The sequence below is a fragment of the Helicoverpa zea genome, chromosome 1 (assembly GCF_022581195.2).
Source record: "Helicoverpa zea isolate HzStark_Cry1AcR chromosome 1, ilHelZeax1.1, whole genome shotgun sequence".
NCBI classification, from domain to species: Eukaryota; Metazoa; Arthropoda; class Insecta; order Lepidoptera; family Noctuidae; genus Helicoverpa; species Helicoverpa zea.
Window position 1 is genome coordinate 7314129 of NC_061452.1, and position 25998 is coordinate 7340126.

The following is a 25998-nucleotide window of genomic DNA, read 5'->3' on the forward strand; positions in this document are numbered from 1 at the left end:
TAATTTACCTTTCGTTAAATACCTAATCAAATGGAGTAAAATAAAATTGGATTATAATGAGAGAAAGCTTCATAAAATTATAATATTTATAAAGAGAGTGCTTACCACTATCAGTTGACATTCATTGACGACAAAGATACCTACGCAAGTTTTCGAACAGTTGCTATACGTTTTTGCATTTATTGGTTCTTGAGGAATAAGTAATTGACGCCTTCAAAAATTATAAGGCAAAGCCAATTCTTACAACAATCTGACTTTATATTTTTAGGCGCTTCATGATTGTGTTATCATTACATCGATGTATTGATCTTGGAATTACGGTTCTGCAAAAATATCGCAATACTGCTTACTTACTTACTTTTATTTTATTTTTTAATCATATCAAACCTGACTGTGGTTCTCCAAAATACAAGACGCGATAGGTATTCTTGCCAAAACCATATATCGACGCTATTTTCTTGACGAAACCAATTTATGAAGATTCTGCTACTGTAAATACTTATCTTTTTACGGTAGCTTTTTATTCCAAGTGACCTCTATCAATCGTATTGAGCCTGCTGGCTGAATTACAACTTCCTTCTCGCAGACAAGAAACCTTCATCCCGAATTGCCATAAAGCCAGTGGCTGTAAATACGCACACGTATGCAGGATTATTTATATCGTGAATTGTTATTTAAAAAAAAAACTATGTAGGAACTCTATATAAGTTATTCCCACATAAACAGAGCTGTATCAATATCATCACAGTTAATCTTGTCATTATTTTATTTTGAAATATAAAATTGAACCAGTCCAAATATTATTTTAAAATAACGGTCAATGCTCACAGCTCAGAAATTAATGTAACATGATAAGTTGTGACTGACATCGACAAAATGAGCACTACATTGAATGCTGTTATAGTTGTTAATTAGATGGATATAAGTCGATAACTCGTGTCGTATTTTATAGGTTGACGATCTTTCACCATTTAAATACTTATTTATTGCAAACGCATCCGTAGATCGGTAGTTAATTTCTCAAAATGTTTACTTGGACAGCTGTCGTTTGACGTAAAAAGAGTCGGTGGTTTTCAAGTTTCAATAACCAGTCCAAATTGGATCAATTCGAGAAGTTCCAAATCGAAAATTAACATAATACGGCAGTTTTATAAATACATATATAATATGATCGACACAAAAATAACTTCTCCAAAGTATGCCACATAACTGACATAACACCTTAACATCATAAGCATTCAATAAATTAACGAAAATAATATCTCTGAAAAACAAATCGTTAAACGTGGTTTTTGTGGCAATTAAAACAAAGCTTTTTTCTCAGTAAACAGCCAACACAGAATGACGCGATAAAGGTAAGTAACGAGTGTCTATATGCACAACAGAACACATTACAAATATTTGGAAAATGTTTAAAAGTTGTTGGTAAATCATAAAAACAAGAGCAAGACAATTCAATTGAATCTACCTAGAAACATACTTAGAGCCTTGTGTGGTATCGAAAAGGAATACATCAGGCAAAATTCGGACTCAACGTATATCAGCCATTTAATTAAAGCAGTCAAAAGTTCTTTCATATTTATCACCTTCGTCACCGCCCCATGTCATCACAACTTTGTACCTGGCGTCTGTAAACATAATAATTCTGCATAATTTGTTACTTTGGACCTCACGAAGCTCGAATGTTATTGCCCACGCAATGAACATTGTTTAAAATGTGAACGTAAAGTAGCGTCAGTCCGTATTACATTTTTGCACAGCACCGACTGATACTGATCTACGACATTGACATAACGGGACATTTAAAGATTAATGACGCTAATATCGTAGGTACGCGCTTCAATCTAATCGTCCGGCTTGCTCCAGAACACGACGCGTGTGATTAAATCCACATCTTGTTCTGTTGTGATCTAGACAAATTATTTATATTTGAAACACTTACCATTAATGAAAAGCAGTTTTACTATAAGTTGTTGCGTAGGGTGTTATTTTTTAGAAAGGCTTTAGTTTATCATCACCAAGATGATTCTAAAGATGTTAGGATTGTTTGTATTTTGATTATAATATAAATAATATAACTCACACCGCAACCTTAAATTCTATTTGGAGAATAAGCTGGAATAACGTAAAGCTCTGAACAATATCTCTACTGTATATGAAAATTGAAGAACTAGGAAAAGTAAATATGTAGCTAAATAGGTGCCAGTTTTTCGCTGAAAGTTAGTTGACCGTAAGATTTTTTTATCAAAATTCTTTAAAGTTTTTATTTGTATGGGACATGTATGGTTAGCCACGGATATCTTCTTACATATCGGCAGTTTAATGAACTGACATTGAAAAAAGCTCAGGTGACAAAATTTTGTGTGAGTACTCAATACACAAAACACGTATTCAAGGAAGCCAAAATATTTATTCCTGATCTTAAATTTTTGCGGCGAATCTGATGCAAAGCACATGCAAAAATTTTGTTGCATATATTATGTAGTATTAATTGCACAAAGTGAGCAAACAGTCGATACGGGATTAAAAGCTCCTTCGTTTGAAAAAGGTCAGTGACATTAAAAATGAATGCCTGTTGCGGTTTTAGTACTCAGTTACATTTTAGACAGGTATGATAATCTTATCACATGCATCAAAATTGTGACGTTGTAAACAGGAAAAATCATACAAAACTTAAGGGATGGTGAATTCCATTACCTTTTTGGGATCCTTGTCAAAGGATAAACGTCTACTAAGTGAGTCGGTTTTATTTGTAGGGGCATGAAGATAAAAATAACTTTGGAAAATATCCATAATCCATAAGTTAGTAAATGGGCTTTGTTTCGATTAGGTTTTTATCAAATAAATAAATAAACTTCTTAATGCCACCATATTGATAATATAATTTATTCAAACTGTTTTTAGCGATTTCCAGGTTTTAAGTAGGACTTTACAGTTTGGAAATTTACGACACTAGACCATGTATGGTGCTGATCGGCGCCACCATAGCCAATAAATTTAAATAATCGCTTGTAGTTTTGTTCAAAAGAAGAATGTATCAGCAAATATTTACATTTCGTCACCAACCCAAATGAAATGTTACGATAGTCTATGGTTTTAATATGATTAATTTTTGAACAGGTTCATTGATCTCATAAACAACTCTTTATGTTAGTCCATGGTGCCCGTGTGAATGCAGCAAAAATAAACACCATCCATCGAATCTTTTTCGGGCGTGCTGAGCGAAATGGTTGTCATATTTTATAAAAGCTCATTTGTATTGGACGGCAAATGTCAGTCCTGTACAAAAGGAGAAAAAGCTCTGTTATCTTTTTTAACCTAATGTAGAGCGTCAGTGCAAAATATTATAAAGGCGTGGAGTCAAAAGCCCGAAGCATTTTGCGAAGCGACTCCTTGCGGGCTGCACACCCGCGCGCGCACCTACTTATATCACACACTACTGTTCGCTATACTTTTAAGTAAATGTCGTAACTTAACAAAGCGTTAAAATGTTGTTAGGAACTAAATTAACGATTGTTTGGGTGGGACTATTAGCGTCTAGTTACGGTAGTGACTCCGACGTTGTTACGAATGGATTCTCGGCTGCTGATGGTGCGTTTTACACCGATGATGCGGTTATCTTAAATGGTAAGTGACTAAAATATTTTTGCCGATATTAATTAAAAAAAGCTTATAAAATCAAATAATTAAAATTTTTGAGTCGTTCAAATTAACAATAGAATATTCTTTTTCATTAACATTGTTAAAGGAAATCAAAATGTACAGTCAGCGTCAAATGTACAGTAACTGTAAATAATAAAATTATTTTCAATTATTTCATTTAGGTAATTTATTTACTTATCTGCATACACGATATGATATTATGATCTGTTAAAATATTTCAAATGAAAAACATTACCATTGTGCTTAACTTAATATTTTTGCACCTATTTACAACTTTTCCATTTCGGTCAATACCTACTGACTAAACATGTGCTAATGTGGACACTTTAACTGTAACATAAAGGTTTACTCACTCACGTACGGCTTATTCATAGAATGAGTATAACGTCCAGTATTTGTATTACGGGGACTCAAAACAATGGACAACACATGTGGGTATGGGGTTTTGAGGCTAGAGAAAGTTAAAATTTGCAACTAAGATTTATGTTCATTGTAAAAACAGTGATCGATAGTACATTTAAAACCAATTTATCAAAGCCATTCTAGGATACACCTTATTTTTTGTCTTCATCATTATTTACTGGACTGTACTCAAGGAAGACGTTGGTCATCAACCCGTGACTGTGTTGATACTCAGAACTTCTAAAGCACGTGGGCTATTATTCGGAAATACCTACCTATGGGATCAATTCAATGCAAATTGTCATACGCCCACACATCCAAATTCGATCACATCAATCACATCATTGTCCATACTACGGCTCGAGTTGTTAACTTTTTGTGACTCATTTCGAGGACATTAATTAGATCGGAGACCGGCGATTGAAGCGGGATGACAAAGCTGACATTTTCTCGCTATAGATTACTGAACCCGGAATCCAGAGCCAAATGTTACTGCTTAGATTAATATGCATTGCCGAGCAGACTTGTTATTGTTGTGACAAAGCCAGAGGACAAAAAACTTCGCCACATTGGCACCTCTCTGCTTTATTATTATAAGAATGCTAAGTCTGATACCTATACGTATAGGTACTTTTATGACTAGAATTTATTGCTTTATAAACTCCACCCCAAAGGCAAATTAAATTACTTGTTATTGGTATCAAGTTCAAGGTGTCGCGCCAGTTGGCATACCACTGGCATGCCATTAAAATAGCGTTGCAGTCTTTACAGAGCAAAATATTCCGAAGCAACTTTATTATAGCAGCTACTTTTGTTTGACACCAACTTAAACGATTTTTTCATTTTAAATCTAGGAACCTTTAAAGGTCGTATATTTTCATTTAAGGCACTTCAGAATATCAGGTTTAATTATTTAGAACCCTAGGTCGTAATTCGAGTACGATTCAACATGAACTGCCAACATCTTCAAGGTCGGTTATTTACGCGTATAATTTTACTGGTAGGCTTTTCAACGAGTACATAACTACCACACGGACCAGTTGACTTTTAAATGGCTATCTACTCATCTACATCTGGCATCTCGATTCAATAACGTCTGCAAAAAAAATTAAAGGTTTTCTAATGACATTTTACTGCAACAATGTTTAAAGTAAGAACACAAAGTACATATTTAGGTCATTTATATTATTTGCATGCTGCACATAACCATCTGAGGTTTGAATATAACGGAAACCGTTATGCAGCAATCCGAAATAAATAACATGCATGTTTACGACACGTTTGGTACGCTGTTGTACTCAAGCTATGCTTTTAGATCGCCTGTAGAATAATAATTTTCCCGATGTTTACGATGATCGCTGGCAAAAGTTCGTTTACTCTACTGTTGATATTGTTCAAATTTAGGTACCCGACGGAGCATGTGGTCAGTTTTTTACACAAAGATATGTCATTCTGTTAGGACTCAATTCACCCAGGAACCCTAGAATTTAGTAGACAATAGCATTTCAATGTAGAGAAAACTTTTATATCTAAAACATCATCTAAATAAAACAAATACAAAAGTTTAGAAGCTTTCTAGGAAACAGAAAACTGTAGAGGCACAGTCAATTAGCAGCATTTATCGTCAAAGTAAAAACCTACGAGTCACTCACAATTCATAAATAGTATTGAGAGGACAGGTTTTAAAGACGATAATTAATAAGTAGAAGTTATACTTTTTAGACCTTAATACGGTACATGTTCATTGGACTTGATTAAAGAAACCGTTATTCATTTGCGTTGTGATGGAGCAAATCATAAACAACAGCCGTCATTATGTGACAGGTTCAATGTACCAAGCACATCAGTTTTTTTACTTGAGAACATACTTAATATTTATTATGTAGCCAAATTGCGACGATTTATAAACGAAGCTGTTGATTAGCCATCATAAAAAGGGATTGAACATTTTCTTTTTATTACATGTCGATTTTAAGATTGCAGTATATCGAATTTATAATGGCTTTTTTAGGGTTTAAGGGACTGCTTTACAATGTACAAAAGTGGAGTATTAATTAAATTTGGATGCATCGTTTAACAACTCCGAAGTTATTAATAACCTGGGATGATTTAATATGCGATCGTAAAAGGCCAGTATTTTAATTGTGTTTTATTTACAACCAACTTTTGCGCTGACTGTACCTTTATTCAATAAAATATTTTGACGTTATCCTCTCTGTAGACAATACAATTTATGATAATTATAAAATTTAATTATTCAGTATAAATCAATAAGATCAATTTTCCTTTTCAGCATACGTCGGGCGCGTTAAGCGCGATATTTCGAACTCGACACGTGATGGAAAACAATTGATACTGCTAAGGCCTAGACAGGTATCCATATATAACATACTAGCCGTTTTCCCGCGGTTTCACCCGCGTCCCGTGGTAACTACTGCCCGTACCGGGATAAAATATAGCCTATGTTACTCGTGGATAATGAAGCATTCGAATGGTGAAAGAATTTTTAAAAATTGTCCAGTAGTTTTTGAGCCTATTCATTACAACCAAACAAACAAACAAAGTTTTCCTCTTTATAATATTAGTATAGATAACCTTTCTGAAATTCCTTACCTAAACGACCGCTTCTACTTATTCCTTATTTTTACAGGCAGAAGACTCTTTCGGTACCGACTGCCAAACGACCCTAGGGAAGAAAGGAACTTGCAAGAGTTTTCGCGACTGCTACCCACTATTCAAAGTAGCCGACTTCTCCGGCTGGGATGGATGGGTGATGGGCCATTACGATACTTGCAGCTATATCAATGGGGAGAACATGGAGGTAAAGCAAATGTTTCACTTATCATAATAAATCTAATTTCAAAAACCAAGGAATTGCCAGACTATGGAAGTAATTTTTTATCGACAGGTATTCGGAGTATGCTGCACTGAACCAGTAGGCACACCACCACAACAAGAGCCTGATGTTCAGCGACTTGGCTATCTGCAGCCAGCTGTGCCTGTTCAACTTCCAGCCTTTGCAGGGTATGACCTTACAAAAATTTCTGCATCTTATTGCTATCTGGTTACAAGACTTCAAAACAACAGGTTACTAATAAGTCGTTTTATTGAAAGAATTCCAGGTGGCGTACTTTCAGCGTTCTCAAGATGGTCCTACAATGGTGACAACAACAACTTCCGTCAGATCCCTGCGCAGTGGCCGCCAACAATCCCCCCGCTTCCCACCCATCCTCCTGACCACACTGCACCTACTCACCCACCATCCCTAGGTACGTATTTATTCAATACATAGAGGATATACTACGTCTTCCAGTTGCAAATAAAACTAACAATTTTGTCGACAGTTGCAGGCGTCACGACAAAGCCACCTAGTAACATCCCTGCATCATCAACAACTTGGGCAACTAGGCCTCCAAGCACAACGAAACAGGTAGAAGACAGTATTCAATTGCCTTATAATTATTTTTGCAAATAATTGATAAAATACTAATTGACTGGTATGATTTAGACCTGGGCGCCAGCGTATCCTACAAAGCCAAGCGTGCCCGCACAACCGGCTCAACCTGCAGTGGATGGATCTTGCGGTATTAAGAATGGGCCTCAGGTAAAGACCTTAAGGAGGCAACAATATAACCAATAAAAATATTGGAAGCACTTTGGGATTGGGAAGGCAAGAATCTGACGATAAGATATGGGAATCATTATAACACGAGCAATTAATTACAGACTTACGAAAGCACGTATCAAGACGAGGAACGTATCGTGGGAGGTCATAATGCTGAGCTCAACGAGTGGCCATGGATTGTGGCACTGTTCAACGCAGGACGTCAATTCTGTGGAGGCTCCTTGATGGACGATCGACATGTCCTTTCTGCAGCTCATTGCGTGGCGCAGTAAGTAATCTTATGCAAAAAGGTTTTAGTGTAAATCAGGCACTTAACTATTCCAGTACAAAAAGTTGGAATAATGAAAGTAGTGAGCTAAATTCGTGTTTAATAACGTATCAATTATTTCCAGTATGACCTCATGGGATGTTGCGCGTTTAACAGCAAGACTTGGTGACTACAATATCCGAACGAACACTGAGACTCAACACATTGAAAGGAAAATCAAGCGCGTAGTCAGACACCGAGGTTTCGATATGCGTACTTTGGTAAGGATAATTTTTTTACCGAGTGCACATTATTTTTACTTGTTTGAGCTTATTATATATTTTATTTTTTTATTATTTTCAGTACAACGACGTAGCCGTACTAACGATTGATCAGCCAGTATCCTTCACGAAAAATATTCGTCCTATTTGTCTACCAGTTGCCGGCAGATCCACATACCAAGGCAAAGTTGCGACTGTCATCGGTTGGGGAAGTTTGCGCGAAAGTAAGTATTGTCATACAACTGACTACACGTCAACGTGCATTATTTAGTGCGAAATTATTTTAAAGCAATATGGACTTCTCTTATTGTAACAATAGAAATTAGCATAATATCTTGAACAATGCTGTAACAATGAAAATGTTCCGTATTATTTAATTTAGGGCGTTGTTGTTTATGCTCCGAATGTGTCATAATGTGCTTTATTTTGTGAAGGTGGACCACAGCCGTCTGTTCTACAAGAGGTATCGATTCCAGTGTGGTCGAACCAGGAGTGTAAGTTGAAGTACGGTGGTGCTGCTCCCGGCGGAATTGTGGAACATATGCTTTGTGCTGGAAAAGCTAGCATGGACTCTTGCAGCGTAAGTTTTCTTGACTACCAACTTCTTTGACGACATGGGACATATTTTTGACACTAACCTTCAATGTATTTTTTTACAGGGTGACAGTGGTGGGCCGCTCATGGTGAACGAGAACGGTCGCTGGACACAAGTGGGTATAGTTTCCTGGGGCATCGGTTGTGGTAAAGGCCAGTACCCGGGAGTGTACACCCGTGTCACCTACTTCCTACCTTGGATCCAGAAAAACGCCAAGTAGAATCGATTTAAAGCGAATTACAATTTCAGCATAACATTAAAACTTTGCCACTTTTTGAACCAAGTACCTCTTTTTCGAAGTGAGCATTTTATATTTTAATTTTGTCAATCGTATCACAAATAATTTTTCGGACAATTATTTTGAGAAAAACAACCGAACCTTGCTTTTCTCAATTAATTGCAAAATTAACTTTGACATTATGGAATTTGTGCCAATTAATTTTAAGTTTCTAAATTAAATAAAAATATTTTATTTGGAATGTACTGTTATTTATTTTAAAATCTTACGACTACATGATAAACACTGACTATCAAAAATCATTATGAAAATTCGCTTAAATAGTAATTAATGAAATGGCATACAGTTCATAAAATCAGTCTTTAAATATATGGTTTTGATTAGTACATTATTGTAAGTAAAATATTTGCTATAATAATCACAATATTAAAATCGATTATACGCACTACATATCACATTATCTACGAATACATTTGTTTAAATATTGAGTAATATGTCTACCTACAGTTACCTCCCGTTACATGTCGAAGTTAGAAACATGCAAATGTTGCAGGATATTGCGAGCTGAAACAAAAGAAAACAAACACTTCAATATAAAGTGACTGTCTTATAATTATGTCAACAAACTACTTTCTACTTTAGGTATGTGTTACAACTTTTCATCGCCTACATACAACAACTACAATAACAGCATACTTATGTACTTGGGCAGTTTCGTAGATACCTAACAAGCATCCTTTTAGCTACTAATTAATGTTTACAATATTTTTTCACTCTTACCCAATGTATGTGTTATTTTTATAAGCTGAACAATCGGACAAGTACGTGACAATTAGATTTTTTTTTTTAGGTATACCACTAATTAGCCCAACTTCCATCCAACTATCCAACATCTGCTTGCAGAATGTTGTCAATATCGAAGCAATACTGGATATAAACGATCAGATCAGTAAAAACAAAATATCCAATTTAAATTAAATGCAATCATACCTTGAAAGTAGCCAGTATCGTGTACATCATCGAGGGTAGGTACAAAGGGCGGCTCTACATTGAGTTGGTTATCCCAGTCGATGTTGCGGAATATAGGCATTTCCTTCACGGCTGTGGCCGCCGGCCGCGCTGCCGGCTCCATGGTGAGTAACGCCTCGATCGCGCTCACTGCCTCCGGAGATAGCGCCTCGTCGTCTTCTGGCCATTCGATGTCTGGAATATCGTAAATTATACATGTAAACTTGACTTAGTGAACATTTTTTGTTTGTTTTAAGCCTCAAGGCTTTGAAACTACTGAACCGATTTCAAAATTTCTGTCACTGTTAGAAAGCTAGACTATCCTCGAGTAACATAGGCTACATTTTGTACGGGTATGGGAATAGGGAACCCCCAAGGATGTGGGTGAAAACCGTGGGAAACGGCTAACACAATATGGATTAATGGACGAATAAGCATTCAAGTACATATTACCAAATACATACAAATAATAAGCTATTTTTACGGCAAAAACTAAAAAAAACAAAACTTCGTGGATATTAAAAACTTACTTCGTGACAGTATGTTCTTGAAAACTGCTTGTGGTGTTTCATCATTGAAAGGGGGAACTCCTGTCATGAACTCGTACAAACATACTCCCAGCGCCCACCAGTCCACTGCAGGACCATGGCCTTTTCTAAACATGTCAATTATTTTTTCGTGAATTACCGAAAGAAAGCACGCAAGTAAATCTCTAATACTTCGGTTTAAACGTTGTTGCAATTCCACGTCAGTGGCCTTTTTAGGGTTGATTTGAGCAAACTCTGACACTAGGGCTTATTAGATGATTAAAGCAGCAGCTCACTCGATAAGAAGGTTTAGATTTTTTTTTCTAGAATAGAATTAAATATGGACATATTGCAAATAGATTTGGCTATATTTTTATGACCGTCCGCCTGCCTGACGACCCTCCTTGGGAATGCTATTGTTGGCGGTTTTCACGTTCACGGGTCCATAGTTTTTTCCCTTAGTCGCCTCTTACGACACCCACGGGATGATATGGGTCAGCCCTATTCGGAACCGGGAGCTGCACGGCATTGAAAAAGAAGGATGAGAAAAGAGTGCATGTAGCAGAGATGAGAATGTTGAGATAGATGTGTGGGGTTACCAGAATGGACAAAGTGAGGAATGAGTATATCAGAGGAAGCCTGAAAGTAGCGCCAGTGACAGAGAAAATGAGAGGTCAGCGTTTGTCGTGGTATGGGCATGTGATGAGACGGTGTGAAACGCATGCCACAAAAAGTGTGCTAAGTATGAATGTGGAGGGATGGAGAGGCAGAGGTAGACCGAGGAAAAGATGGATTGATTGCCTGAAAGAGGGCATGAAGCAGAAGGGAGTGGATGTAAGTATGACGTCTGACAGAGAGGAATGGAAGAAAAAGACATGTTGCGCCGACCCCAAATGACTTGGGAACAGGGCAGGAAGATGATGATGAGAATTAAATATGGACTATATAACATACTGCTCTATAACATAACGATATGGTAATATGGTTTTTATTATCTAACTTCATCTCACCTCAAAAGTAACTCAGGTGCTAAATAATCAGGAGTTCCTAAGATCCTTTGGTCTGAAACTAAGTTGCCTCGCCGCACACTCTTCGGCGTCCTGTATGGCGTATGAGCGGTGGCTAGAGGAGTCCTACACAAATCTGTAGGTGACCGACTTCCTTCGCCCTGTAACATAGAATCCTAATTGGAAACAGTACATAGTAATTTTTTGAGGTCTCATATACAGGAGGGATAAGACAGTAAGTAGGTATATTATTTGACTGTGATTATGCTAAAGCAAAAAAATAACATTTCAATCCGTTTACCTTACTTAACCTCCTAGTAGGAAATATTTCTAAGCTTGTTGAAACATGTTTGCCAAACATTATAGTTTTTTCCTTAGTCCCAGATGGTGGATGATCTTCTTTGGGAAGATTGAAACGAGTCTCTTTCTTCTTTGTTTCTGGCGACTTGTTTGATACAGGAGTAGAAAAAATTACTCCTACATTGAAATGGTGGCTATCATTTTGCGATACCCATCTGTAAATAATTTAAAAGAAGAATGCGAATTGTTACTTTTTTGAAGTGTGTTTATATGAATTTTAAATTTATATTTTGTACCCACCGTTTCTTTAACACACCCTTTATAGGATTTTTACGTTTGTCCGGCGTAGGGTGTATGGACATGCGTTTGGGTGTGTTCTGGCTCAACTCTAATGCCATGATTTCTTGTGTAAGGCCACTGTGATTTTCTTTAGACTCCAAGAGGCTTGTAACACCTGTGGGGGTGTCACCATCACAATCCAAAATCCTCTTTCTTTTTTTGGCTCTGAAGCTGTAAAAATAATTCTTTTCAACATTTCAAATAGGAGGTATACTAATATTTGTAAGTATTTGAGATTCATAAAAAGTGTCTGCTACTGCCACTGTCATTTCATATTGGGCAAAAATGTAGGGCATACTTGCATACTTTACCTACTCTATGATTTTGCTGAGCAAGGACTAATCAGCAACTTTATTCAGTGCTATGTCATACATCATTTTAAGATTTAAATAAATTGTTAATTGACTTCTTATGAGGGACAATTTAACCACCTTTTTCGTTTTTTTATTTTTTTTTAATACTGTAAATGGCATCAACATCCATTGAGTACATTAGGTTGTCAAAGTAACTTAACTGAGGATATTCACAGTAATACCAACCTGGGTATTCTCTTCAAAGAGTGTCCCCTGCACAGTGGTGAAGTGGATTGATCATGTTGTGAATCAGACAGCATAGTGGACTCTCCCACTGAACTATTGCTACTTGGGTCTGTAGACTTGTTACTTCTAGAGTTCGAACTGTTCTTTGAACTTTCACAAGTGTGATATGAGCCTGAGTCTTGAGACTGAAAAAATTATGGTAGTTAGTTAAATTAGATATTGGTCAGTTATAGCTTTAGATAAATTCATAATGTCAATTGCCATAATTATGTTTTAAGAATAATACATACATTTTCGAAATTAATGCTTTCAGCGCTCATAAATGGATGTATCCCTGACATCTGTGACTGATTCAATAACGGTGAGCATTCTAACCCACTGACTCCATCAAAAAGGTTTTTCAGTTTGCCTGCAAAATTTTATTGGTTATACTATACATAGTTAATATTGTAGTTGGTGTATTAAAATAATAGAAGCATACTGGTCTCTTTAAGCTCATCAAGAAGGTTCTCACAAGCGTCTGTAGACATGACAGAGTTGTGTGTGCTGTTCTCTCCGGAGCCAAAGGACAAGTGAGATGTGAGTGACAGCAGCTGGCCTGGTGTTCTCATGTTCAGGCTGGGGGTGCAGTTCACAAAGTCTGATATCTCCAAATCTAAAAATTTTATATATAAATTTTATCTCAATGTTTCAGTGTGATTTACATGAGTTCCAGAAGAATTAAGTAGTTTTCATTACCTCTATTAACTTCAATTTTGGACAAACCAAAATCAGTTAGTTTGACATGGCCTGATCTGGAGATGAGCATGTTATCTGGTTTCAAATCTCTATGTACAATGTTGTGTTTGTGCAAGTAGTCCAGAGCAAGAGTGACTTCTGCTACATAAAAAACTGCCATAGATTCTTCTAAAAACCCATAAACACCAAGCAATGATTTTAAATCACCACCAACCATATACTCCATCACCTGAAAGTTATTGAATAGGTCTTAGGCAAAGGCTTATCAGCAAGGAAATACATAGAATTATGTAGTTTATGATTTCAAATAATAATTTGTTCCATTCTCACCAGGTATATAGAAGAAGTTGATTGCAAAGAATAAAATAAATGGACACAAAAAGGGCTTCTTGAGAGTGCCAAAGCATTTCTCTCAGTTACAACTTGCGTGACCATATTTTTGTTGATCATATCCGACTTTTTCATAACTTTGATGGCATACAGCTGATCCTTATTGCTCTTTTTGTGTGCTAAGAAAACTTTACCGAAAGCGCCACGGCTAATAGGTTTAATGATGGTGAAATCATTAATATCTGGTGCCTAGAAAAAAACACGTATAAATTAATAAAATGTAACAATATATATTAAAAGGGATTGTTGGCAATAGTGTTATAATATTATGTAGGTACCTTGGTGACAACAGTGTCGTTTATTGAATTGATTTTATCCAAAATAGTGTGACATGAAGCATCATCTTCTACATTTGAATCGTTTGTAGCCATAGTGGTGACTTAATTTACTAAATTAGCCACACAAATAATAACATGATAGGAACAAATCTCCACGGCGCACGATTTCGAATCCAACGTCGGATGAATTTGAGTTTGACACTGACATCCGTCTTTTTTGACAACATGACAACTGAGATGACAAATTACAATGCGTTCTGAACATTGACATATATTCTAGCGATAGACAAGAACATCCATACAAATAATTTACCCGCTTATGTCGTCTGTTGACATCTCGATGACGTATTGTGACATGTAGTCATCCTCATTGATGTTAATTGCAGAAACGTCGCTTGTATTTTGCCTACATTTTTCATTACTCAAAAAGTTTATATCTAAGTGAATTCAAAATCATGTAATATATCAAAAAGTTTATTTATATCTAATTGAATGCAAAATCATGTAATATATTAAAACCAGGAACTTATTTTTAGGGTTTTTAATATTAATTACGATGTTTTTTTTTCTTAAGAGGGCTATCACAAATTTTCGCGAATTTAATTATTTTTTCTTGAAAGTAAGAACATACCATGACAAAGTGAAGTCTGTTTTCATTGATATTTTACCTACTGCCAGTTTTATGGCACATCTGTTTCTGCACGATTTTCTTAATCCATAATTTAAGATGGCGGGCGGGAACAAATTAATGCATATTTGTAAAATTGAATTATAAATGAAAAGTATGATATACAAGCGTTGTAATAGCATGAACAGCGTGTAATTTTACTAACTTGACTCTCGAATTAGTTTATATGTGTAAGTTTATACCTTGATATGTATTTTCTATTTTATAATTGTCGTTTCATAGACATCCATCTGACGCAGGTGTCAAAATCGCTCTGATTTGCCATTTTGGGCACTGCATAGTCTGCACTGCAGTTCAGTGTGGTAAGCTTTTTGTTCGGAACGTTCTATCTAGTACGTAGTACATATATATCGATGGTTCTGAATAAAATTTAAGTTTAATTTTGAGTCAAGAATACTTTTATCCGCTAAGGCTCTAGACAGACGGACTGCATTTCAACTGCAATCCAACTGCAATTTGCAGTTCAAGGGCAGTTTGAATGCAGTTGACACGACTGCAATAGAATTGCAAATCAACTTCAGAACACGACTGCATCCCAACTGCAATCGGACTGCACGTTTGATTTGCAGTTCTATTGCAGTCGTGTCAACTGTATTCAAACTGCCCATGAACTGCAAATTGCAGTTGGATTGCACTAGAAATGCAGTCCGTCTGTACAGAGCCTATGAAAAGAACCCCTGTGACTGTGATCAATATCAAAGTTGGATAAAATCAAACATGTGGCAGGGAAACGTGCAGGACATGGTGAAGTAGGAGGGCTCTCTCTACCCACAGCGGGAAAGGTCATTTTTAATTTAACAAAAAAAAAAGAGGTATGGGGAATCGCCATAGTTTATTAATTGTTTTTATCAAAAAGTAGTAAAACGTTGTCAAAAACAGTCCACACATTCAGAAATTCAGTTCAAATTAATCTTCTAGTCTGCAATTTGTGACACAGTTGGTAAACGCTTGGACTAACGCTGAACAAACCAACGGTTGATGAGTATTATCCTCGTAACATTTCATTATCTATACAAAAAAAACATTATGTGTTATTGACTTTATATCAAGAAGTTATACATAGTTTTGGAAATATTTTGTTTGAAACTATGTAGGTAAATCTTACTAATACTTAAGTAGGTACATAATATGTTACCCAACCATGCAAGACAAACTGCAACTGCTGCAAACTTTCGGAAAATTGCACTACTGACTATTCTCTGGATATAAAGCTGTCTAAGCTATATACATGGGTACCTACTCATCAGCTATACATGTATTATAATGTAACAAAATTGATATTTCGGATATTGCATTTGCGTTAGTATGTAAAACAATAAATATGAAAAGGGTATTATTTCGACTATAGGAACAATGATATAACGAGGTATACCTTTACTCTCCAATCGAAACAAGGTTTAATTTTTTGAATCCTTTCATGCGTTATTTTAGGGGATTCAAATGTTTTATTAGTAGTTTCAATGTTTTTATCGTATTCAGCTTCAATAATCTTATTGATGATTTGATGTTCTTTCTTCAAGTAATCTATTCTATGTGACCAGTAATCCATTTCACCATCATCTTGGTAATCTACGCCCTTATCTTTAAATAATAATTCATCTGTGGGCTCCTAAAAATACGACTACGTTTATTATTATGGCAAATGACATTTGTGGATGATTCTCAAAGATAATATTAATTAGCAAAATTCTTAATTCATTTTATAGAGTATTCATACCGTTCGAAACCGAAGCACCTAAGGAAATAAATTATCCAAGAAATAAAAAAGAATTGCAAATGGGGCCTGAATATAGGATGAAACCAGATAAACTTACAGGCGGCAGGTTATCAAAAGCTATTACATTTTCTGCTTCTATTGATTTTTGAAGAGATATAGGAGGACTAAACGCAAAAGTGTTATCAAAGCTAATACGTCTGGTATCTTTACTAACAAAAGTTCCCATTTTAAAAATTTTGTTCCATTAAAATGTTCAATACATACTGATTGGACAAGTCAATTTATGCTACAAAATTTGTCATTTTTGACAATCTTTTTCCAAAACATCAATCTTCTTTCAATCTTGATGATTCAAAAAGAAAAAAAAAATATATCAAAAGTTGGTGTATTCACTCTTTTCATAAAATACTCTTTCGTTATTTATATTTTCTTTATATTTGAACGAGATGCCAAAAGCCAAAGAGAGACGGCCCCCCAAAATCAAATGGCACCTGTTGGGGAAGGCTGAGTTGGCCCAGGAATTTAGAAAAGTAGTGGTTGATAAGATGATTGAAATGGGAGAAATGAATGAAAAGAATGTGAATGAATGCTGGAATGAAATGGCGACGTGTATAAGGAAAGCGGCAAGAAGCATTCTAGGAGAATCAAAAGGGAATGGTGTGATAGAGAAGGAAACTTGGTGGTGGGTGGAAGAAGTGCAGAGTGTATTAAAGGAAAAGAAGATGAAATTCAAGGAATGGCAGCGGACGGAAGACAATGATGATAGTGAAAAAGCACAAAAAAAGGCTGAATATGATGAATGTAAGAAGAAAGCAAAGAAGATTGTGGCTGTTTCAAGGGCAAAAGCGCACGAGAAGATGTATGACTCCCTAGATAGCCCAGCTGGTCAAAATGACTTTTACCGATTGGTTAAATCTAGGGAGAAAATGACAAGAGATGTATGCCAGATAAGGTGTGTAAAGAATGGAGACGGAACGGTCCTGTCGAATGATGTGGAGATTAAAGGTAGGTGGAAGGAATATTTTGAAAGACTGATGAATGAAGAAAATGAGTGGAGCGGTGTGCTCCATCATAAAGCGGTGAACGAGGGCCTTGTAAGAAATGTATGTGAGGATGAGGTCAGATTAGCAGTGAATGGAATGAAAAATGGAAAAGCGATAGGGCCAGATGGAATACCAGTGGAAGTGTTGAAATTATTAAAGATGGATGGATGAAAATGGCTGGCTTTATTCTTCAATAAGTTGTTGCAAGAGGAAACTATACCAGACGAGTGGTGCAATAGTTTCCTGGTGCCCATTTTTAAGAACAAGGGTGATGTGTTGAATTGCAACAACTATAGAGGAATAAAGCTAATGTCACATAGTATGAAAGTGTGGGAGAAAGTTATTGAAAGGAGGCTGAGAGAAGAGAGTGATATCGCACGAAATCAATTCGGTTTTATGCCTGGTCGGAGTACAACGGACGCTATATTCTGTATTCGCCAATTGTGCGAAAAGTACAGGGGTGCACACAAAAACTTGCATATGGTGTTCGTTGACCTCGAGAAGGCATATGACCGGGTGCCTCGTGAGGTTTTGTGGTGGGCCCTTGAGGAGAAAGGTATACCAGGGAAGTATGTGCAGTTGATCCGAGCGATGTACGGCAGATGCCGTACAGAAGTCCGGTCCGCAGCGGGCACTACCGCCAGCTTCAGTGTAGGTGTTGGCTTACATCAGGGGTCGGCCCTCAGCCCGTATCTCTTCCTGCTTGTAATGGACGCGCTTACGGCAGATATACGGGAGGAGGCACCCTGGTGTAGGCTTTTCGCCGATGACATTGTTCTGGTGGGGGAGAGTGGGCCAGAGGTCCAGAGTAGATTGGAGGCATGGCGGCTGAGACTGGAGACAGTGGGTTTAAAGGTGAGCAGGAGTAAAACCGAATACCTTCATTGTGATTTTGGCGGTATTTCGGGACCCATGACCATAACCCTAGCCGGCATGCCCCTACCAGTTTGCTCCGACTTCCGGTACCTTGGTTCACTCGTCCAAAGTGACGGTGAGGTGAACAGGGACGTTACGCATCGGATCAATACTGGATGGATGAAGTGGCGACAGGTAACTAGCGCTATTTGTGACCCGCGGATGCCCCTCAAACTGAAGGGCAAAATTTACAAATCCGTCATTAGACCTGTCGTCCTGTATGGATCGGAGTGTTGGGCATTGAAAAAGAGGGACGAGAAGAGAGTGCATGTAACAGAAATGAGAATGCTGAGATGGATGTGTGGTGTTACAAGAATGGATAAAGTGAGGAATGATTACATTAGAGGAAGTCTGAAAGTAGCGCCAGTTACAGAAAAGATGAGAAGTAGAAGATTGTCGTGGTATGGATATGTAATGAGGAGGGATGATACGCATGCAACAAAGTGTGTGCTAAGTATGAATGTAGATGGATGGAGAGGAAGAGGAAGACCTAAGAAAAGATGGATGGATTGCCTGAAAGATGATATGAATAGGAAGGGAGTGAGTGTCAGTATGACGAGTGACAGGGGAAAATGGAAGAAAATGACATATTGCGCCGACCCCAAGTAATATTTGGGAACAGGGCAGGAGAAAGAAGATATTTGAACGAGATGTTCGTTAGTATTTTATTAGGTAAAGTCTGGAATTACTAAATTCCTATACTGAATATTTCCCGCCTTGGTTTCAAAAAGACGGGATGTAAGTTTCCAAAATTTTTCATATGCATATGAAAGAAGGAACGTGAAAGAATGAAACCAGGAAAAAACTTCCAGTTGTTGTCTATGTTTGTCAATGGCATGCAATGGCATGCGATGATGGCATGTTTGTTTGTCATTTGACATTACATGTCAAAATTGTTGAATAAGTTCGGTGAACAAAAAAATAACATATTATTTAATTTCAATAAATAATTGATTAGGATTACAGTCCATTCAAGCAAGATTTCATCGGCTGTCTTTGATACGTTGTAGTTTTAGATAGGGGTATTTATGTCTCGTTTGTGTGTATTAAAATAATATAGGCAAGGATGTCGCTGTACGACGATCTTGATACAATCAAAGCTCGTACCACCGAAAAGGTTGCTGGATGGTCTTCTGGTATCAAGTTATTACAGTCTCAGTTGCAATTAAAAAAAGCAGCAGTTACCCAGCCCAAGCGCGAGGCTTTACGGCGTTCCACGCAGGTAATGAGGCAGCAAATTTAAGTGAGGACAGTTCTAAATTGGATCTATTACTGCATTATTTTAAGGGGTTTTTCTTCTCATTTATTTCCAGGTTCTGACTCCTGTGATAGATTTGAAAAGTAAACCAAAAGATGATGACGAATCTAACTCCAACAGTCCCAAGAGTCAAGGCAAAACATTGACAGCATCACTGAATGTTCGTGATTTTGATTGGAATGTGGCTAATGAATATGACCCCATGTGGCCTAATGACTATGAAAAAGTTGCCAAAGGTATGAAATATTTAGTATATTATATCACTACACAATTTTATTGTTATTGTATTGATGATTTTTTATTGACAAAGTAATTTTACCTAAAATAAACATTTTCTCTCTGTATCTTTCTGACTTATATTTTTTTAATTCCAGAAATACAGGCAAAGAGATTGCAACTTGATGGAGACAGAGGTGACAGATCAGAACGGAAACGAAAAAGCAGATTTGGGGATGAAGAAGATATTATACCAGAAAAAACTATGGTGGCTATGGTAATTATATTTCTGAATCAAATTGATAATTTTATATTAAAATGTAAAAATGTGTCATTTCATGACAAAAGGTACCTTATGGACTTTGGCGCTTAAGTCATTTGGAGATACAAATTCTACAATCTTGCTTAGACTAAAAAAACATAATGTCGTAAGTGCCATTAGGTACCTTTTACCGTGAACTGACACAAATATCTTTGCTACAATTCATTCAATTGTACATTATTAACATATCAGGCCATTAAACAGCTGTCAGAATCATGTAGTGTTACCAAATGAATCCAGATAATTAAAATAACTCTTGTTTCATACAGCAACCAGAGGAAGAAGAAGCTGAGGAGATATCAAAGCGGTCAGCAGGTGCTGCGATAGCCCCGCCCCCATCACTCACAGTGGAGACACCTTCTCCTCCCCCCATGCCACCAAGCATGCCCACACCTCCCCCATCAGTTGGCTTCTCTATCGGCGGATATGGCGCAAGCTCTGTAGCTGCTAAAATTATGGCTAAATATGGTTTTAAGGTAGGACTTTCATTAAAATAGTATTTTGAGATAGCAAATGCACACTTACATTCGTTTTCATTTGTCATTATTAATCTATTTTAATATACAAGACAGTAAGATGATTTGGACCTATAATTTTTCATTTGTTATTCTTGTATCTATAGGAAGGTCAAGGTTTGGGTAAAAAAGAACAAGGAATGTCAGTGGCTCTGCAAGTTGAAAAGACTTCCAAACGTGGTGGTCGCATTATTCATGAGAAAGATGGCGGCAATGTTATGCCCCCTCCTGGATTCGCCATGCCTTCCCTGCCAGGTCCAGGTATTTGTTCAGCAAATTCAAATAGTACCAGAGTTTTGATAACACTAAAATTTATGCATAAGCCTATGGAATATGTAAATAATTGGCTGTTCAATTTCAGATTCACCAAATGCATCTAATTCTCCCCATTCACTCAACCGGGAGCCTTCTATCACAGAGATAATGAAGTCACCCAGCAAAGTAGTGTTATTAAGAGTATGTCCAAGTCTATTTTTTTAATATTACATTAGATCTTCTCTCGGATCTTTCTCTGAAATCATATAATAATCCATTTTGAAATTCATTTTCAGAATATGGTTGGACCAGGAGACGTAGATGAAGAATTAGAACCTGAAGTCAAAGACGAGTGTAACACAAAATATGGAGATGTTATAAAAGTGTTAATATTTGAAATGCCCAATGCTCCATCAGATGAAGCTGTCAGAATTTTTGTTGAATTCAAAAGGATTGAAAGTGCTATCAAAGCAGTTGTTGACTTGAATGGCAGATTTTTTGGTGGCAGACAAGTTAAGGCAGGATTTTATGACGTAGAAAAATTCGCCTCCCTGCAGTTGACTGAATAATAATTTACTGTAGTAAATAAACTCCTACTTTTATTTTACTTACCTAAAATAAAAATTCACAAACTCACTCTGGAAAACCGAGTGGAACATACGCAACTGTGATTTTCGTCCGCGTTTTATTATTTTCAGCTCGTAGCTAAGCCGATCGCAAGCGTGCGACATCCCGAGTTGCAATAGTTTCTCGCTCGATTTTCAGCGTGATTTTTTTTACCGGAGTATACAAACATTTTGCTGTCGCGCGTGTACGCGCTCGGAAAATCCGCCAGTGTGAAAGCGCTGTTAAAGGAAACGCTTGGAAAGCGTTTACCATAGATTATAAATGTCACGAGTATAGACAAACAAACCAGTTGCTGTCACTTTGTGAAATCTCAATACAAATCGAGTCATGTCATTCTCATTCATTGTGATAATGTGTTTACTATTTCTTACTTGTAGTAACTAAACAATATAAAAAGCGTGTAATAAGCAATGACTTTATTATAATTTGAGTGTATTGATTTCAAATAATACTAAAACATAATATCTTATAATCAGATATGGTTTAAAGGTGTAAACGTGTTCGTCTTATACCAGCTGCTAAAAGTGCATCGTCCCACTTATTGGTATAAGTGTATCGTAAAATATTGAATGATAAAATAACATAATATCAATTAAAATGGCATTTTATACATGTAATCGATATAGATTAATAGTAATACTACTGCTCGTGTTGATTATGTGGCAGTTCTTCCGCCTGTTGCCTGATAAATCTGCCACACAAATATCAGAGGTAAGCTATTTATCTTTCGCTGGAATGTCATTAGAACTAGATAATCTTTGCTGACCAATATTTTTCCTCTATTATCTATAAAACGTGATACGGGTGCCATACTAAGTCGATAGATACAAATGCTCTGCATATTGATTTTCCTTATACATGCATAGCTTTATTATTCTATATTTTGTCATAGCAAATGTTTCAAATATTATTGAATGCTTTAAACAGAGTAACAAAATCAAATCTGAGCCACTCATTCATGTTTTGATTCAAGAAGTTTAGTTTTTAATGAAAGAAATATGGCCCTATTATGTTCTGCTTATTACAATAGATCTATTTATCTCATTCTCTATAGAAAGTATTTCCCATAGACTCATTTCATGAACATGTTATTATTCTATTATTTCCAGTCTGGTATAGTGGAGTTGGAAGATGACAAGTATAATAAGCATAAACAAGACAAAGTTAAGGTGAGGGTGTATTATGAAGCCCTTTGTCCGGACTCCAAGCATTTCTTTGTGAGGCATCTGGGACCAGTGACGGAAAAGCTATCGGAGTTCCTAGATGTTACATTAGTACCCTATGGAAAGGCTACAGTAAGTATTTTAGATCACTATTGAACATTAAACACTATTTAATTGTGACAAAAATAATAAACCCCAACAATAGAAACTAGCAGTAACAATATAATGTAGAATCTTTCTAAAGATATCCTACTTATTATTATTTAAATGTTTTTGTTATAGACCAAAGAAGAGAATGGGAAGTATTTCTTCCAATGCCAGCATGGTGAGGAAGAGTGTTATGCTAACAAGATCCATGCGTGTGCAATAGAGGCTGTGGCTAACATGACTACGTCTGTCAAGATAACTGAATGCATGATCTCAGACAATATGGATGCTGATGGTGCTCTTGCCAGAGTAAATATCAAAATTTTGATAATTTTCTTTTAAAGATTTAATTATAAAAAATACTTAATTGAAATATCACCAATAGAGTTTAAGGATGAACTAAAATAATGTTAATTACTCTTACAGTGTGCAAAGGAAATGAAGATTGAAGCTGATCCTATCAGTCACTGTGCTCACAATGAACTTGGAACTAATCTACTCAAGAAACATGGAGATGATACCCATATATTGAAGCCAACATTTATTCCGACAATAACAATCAATGGTTCAAGGGACAACCAAGCTGCCATACTGAAAAATTTCCTATTAGAAGTATGCAAATTGATTGACATGCCTCTACCACCACCATGCTTGTGACAAAACAAATTTTATCGTCCAAACTTGCATAACATACTCCAGCATTTTGAGTAAATCCATGAATTCCAGTGTTTTGTTAATGTTAAGCTCAAATTTAAATTGCTCAGTTAATACTTCCATGAAATTTTTAAATACTATGGCAATTACCAATGCTGTGTACACGGTATGCCTACATTGTACAATTTGCAACAGCTTAATCCTATTGATTGTATTCCATTCAAATAAATTACTCATGGTAGCAAGCAATTAGAAACGCACTATCATGTGCACTATTATTGGTTAAGCAAATCATTTTATTGAATGTTTTGGGAACTAAAAAGGCTATTGAAGTATTATATTCAAAAATATAATTTTGGTGATATGTTAGATATATTAATTGTTTGTTTATAAGTACCTAAGTTGTAATGGGTTGTGTTTCCTAAACTTTAATGAGTCAATGAACAAATATTTTTAGAAATTTTCTGACCAAACAACTTTGGTTGTTATTGCATTTAGTGATAACTACATTATTTTCTTTAACAAACTGTTGTATTTTTATAACTTTAATTTACCCATTTTTCTATAAAACCTTTTTCAGTCAATTTATAAAATGTAATCATGATGAATTTCTTGTAATGGTAGGTCCAGTATAAACTAAAATACTTACTTAATTAAATCATTCATGATAATATTTTACGCTTTAGGTTAAAAGTCTGAACAAACTAAGTGTGTATAATCCAATCAATCAATCAATCATCAGCCTATCGCAGTCCACTGCTGGACATAGGCAAAGACTGTATAATCCAAACTAGAAGATATTTTTAGTGACAGTATTTTTTTTAAACTGACTGTAAACTTTTCATAAATCATAGCTAAAATGTATATGATCATAACCATAACATTAAGGGTTTCTTTTAAGGGAACATGTGATGAAAAACCGTTTCATTTTACATATAATTATAATGTATTGTTTTCGGCTTTTTGTAGCAGATTTATAATACCATTAACATGATCATTTTTGTGGCCCACATTTAAGTTTTTACAGAGCCAGTGTAAGAACTTAAAAATGTATAAGGTATTTTCTTATGCGATGGCATTGGTAAATATACGTAAAATTCCGATATTACGGACTGTTTCAGATACAACATTCAAAATAATAAAAGTTATAGTGTCTTCCTAAGGTGTTAGATGAGACAAAAATTCCATAAATAATTTTAAAGAAATGTTGTGATGCACTATATTTAAAGTCAATGAAGAGGCTCGATGTTTATCTTAAGGTAAAAGGGAAAGAAACTGCGATAGTTACAACTCTTAGCGAGGGTTACTTTATTTCGGGGGTAGATGTAGTGGGAAAATGTCGTTTTGTTGTACTGTGTATAGATTGTAGAAATGACGCTGTGAATTTAATAATAAAAATATAATGTCTCGAACGTAAAAAAAACCTTATTTGTAAAGTATTGTGAGCCCTAGTCATGGTCTTAGCGAAAATTTCCCAAATATATAACATTATAACCTTGTTGCAAAACTAAATTTAATTACAAATTTACACTTCACAAAGTCTTGGCGCACAATAAGTAGTACACGATTTGATTAGTTTTCTAAAGATCTTGACAATTTGAACGTTCTCGATGTCTTCTTAGTTCAAAAATACTGTGGCAAAAAATCAATGTAACTACAACAATATAGTAAGTTCAACTCAGTCGTGCGCGCGGCCCTATGTGTGGGTAACCCTTGTACATATACAGTGACTTTGTGTGCGTGACAAGAGGTACAGTCGGGTACAAATACAGTTATTTAGGGGTTATATACGGCTGTTTAAAGTACAGTTATTACGTAATTTAGTTTATTTATTTATAATGATTCTGTATCGCTACTTCAAAAATCAAATGATGAATTTTCGGATTCGCTACTTTCACCAATGTTAATTATAAATTCTGACTCCATGTCAAAATGTCTATAGTATTCTTCTTTTTTCTTTTGTACATGTCGACAAATATTACCCAACATCCCTTCATCAATTTGACTTAAACGTTCATTTATGAGTTTCATTATTTCCGTCTTATTTTGGTCGACATTATGCGAAGCAATATAATTTTTTAAAATTCCCCACACATTTTGTTTCCATTATTATACTAAATTATAGGTTTTTTACATTCTTAGTCCACACATTTATTTATTGTCCGCGTACCCCGAGCTAGAAAATATGTAAGGAGTATTTAATTCATCTTAGATATTTCACTTCATTTATTTCTTAGATACTGTCAATGTCAATTTGAAAAGCCGTATGAGAAAATAATGATAAACTGTAAAATGTAATAA

General features: G+C 35.9%; 5 protein-coding genes across 7 annotated transcripts; 3 read left to right on the forward strand and 2 right to left on the reverse strand.

The window, feature by feature from the left end:
* Positions 1-2431: 2431 nt before the first annotated feature.
* LOC124632269 (proclotting enzyme-like) lies at positions 2432-9265 on the forward strand. The gene is made up of 12 exons (XM_047167044.1): positions 2432-3627; positions 6359-6438; positions 6716-6886; positions 6974-7089; positions 7180-7334; positions 7410-7495; positions 7574-7669; positions 7792-7958; positions 8083-8218; positions 8301-8442; positions 8653-8798; positions 8878-9265. The coding sequence occupies exons 1-12, from the start codon at positions 3489-3491 to the stop codon at positions 9031-9033; spliced, it is 1590 nt and encodes a 529-aa protein (XP_047023000.1). The 5' UTR covers positions 2432-3488; the 3' UTR covers positions 9034-9265.
* A 20-nt stretch (positions 9266-9285) lies between these two features.
* On the reverse strand, positions 9286-14388 carry LOC124632253 (serine/threonine-protein kinase greatwall). 3 transcript variants are annotated; one of them, XM_047167017.1, is made up of 12 exons: positions 14178-14387; positions 13840-14088; positions 13510-13738; positions 13253-13426; positions 13062-13180; positions 12772-12956; positions 12194-12403; positions 11895-12108; positions 11597-11754; positions 10590-10714; positions 10042-10254; positions 9286-9615 (listed from the first exon to the last, which is right to left on the reverse strand). In XM_047167017.1, exons 1-12 carry the CDS (start codon positions 14268-14270, stop codon positions 9569-9571), a joined length of 2016 nt encoding a protein of 671 aa, XP_047022973.1. In that variant the 5' UTR covers positions 14271-14387; the 3' UTR covers positions 9286-9568. The 3 variants fall into 3 exon arrangements, 2 of the variants coding, with proteins under 2 accessions (XP_047022973.1, XP_047022983.1); XM_047167027.1 differs by having other exon boundaries at positions 13286-13426; positions 14178-14386; XR_006984603.1 differs by lacking the exon at positions 10590-10714 and having other exon boundaries at positions 14178-14388.
* Positions 14389-15682: 1294 nt separating this feature from the next.
* On the reverse strand, positions 15683-16881 carry LOC124632277 (MICOS complex subunit MIC19-like). The gene is made up of 3 exons (XM_047167054.1): positions 16680-16881; positions 16238-16474; positions 15683-15873 (listed from the first exon to the last, which is right to left on the reverse strand). The coding sequence occupies exons 1-3, from the start codon at positions 16806-16808 to the stop codon at positions 15772-15774; spliced, it is 468 nt and encodes a 155-aa protein (XP_047023010.1). The 5' UTR covers positions 16809-16881; the 3' UTR covers positions 15683-15771.
* A 2513-nt stretch (positions 16882-19394) lies between these two features.
* On the forward strand, positions 19395-21696 carry LOC124645615 (splicing factor 45). The gene is made up of 7 exons (XM_047185418.1): positions 19395-19762; positions 19854-20034; positions 20173-20291; positions 20606-20812; positions 20959-21112; positions 21213-21307; positions 21403-21696. The coding sequence occupies exons 1-7, from the start codon at positions 19607-19609 to the stop codon at positions 21673-21675; spliced, it is 1185 nt and encodes a 394-aa protein (XP_047041374.1). The 5' UTR covers positions 19395-19606; the 3' UTR covers positions 21676-21696.
* Positions 21697-22056: 360 nt separating this feature from the next.
* On the forward strand, positions 22057-25120 carry LOC124645623 (gamma-interferon-inducible lysosomal thiol reductase-like). Its single transcript, XM_047185429.1, has 4 exons — positions 22057-22444; positions 22843-23028; positions 23179-23352; positions 23470-25120. Exons 1-4 carry the CDS (start codon positions 22331-22333, stop codon positions 23698-23700), a joined length of 705 nt encoding a protein of 234 aa, XP_047041385.1. The 5' UTR covers positions 22057-22330; the 3' UTR covers positions 23701-25120.
* Positions 25121-25998: the final 878 nt, after the last annotated feature.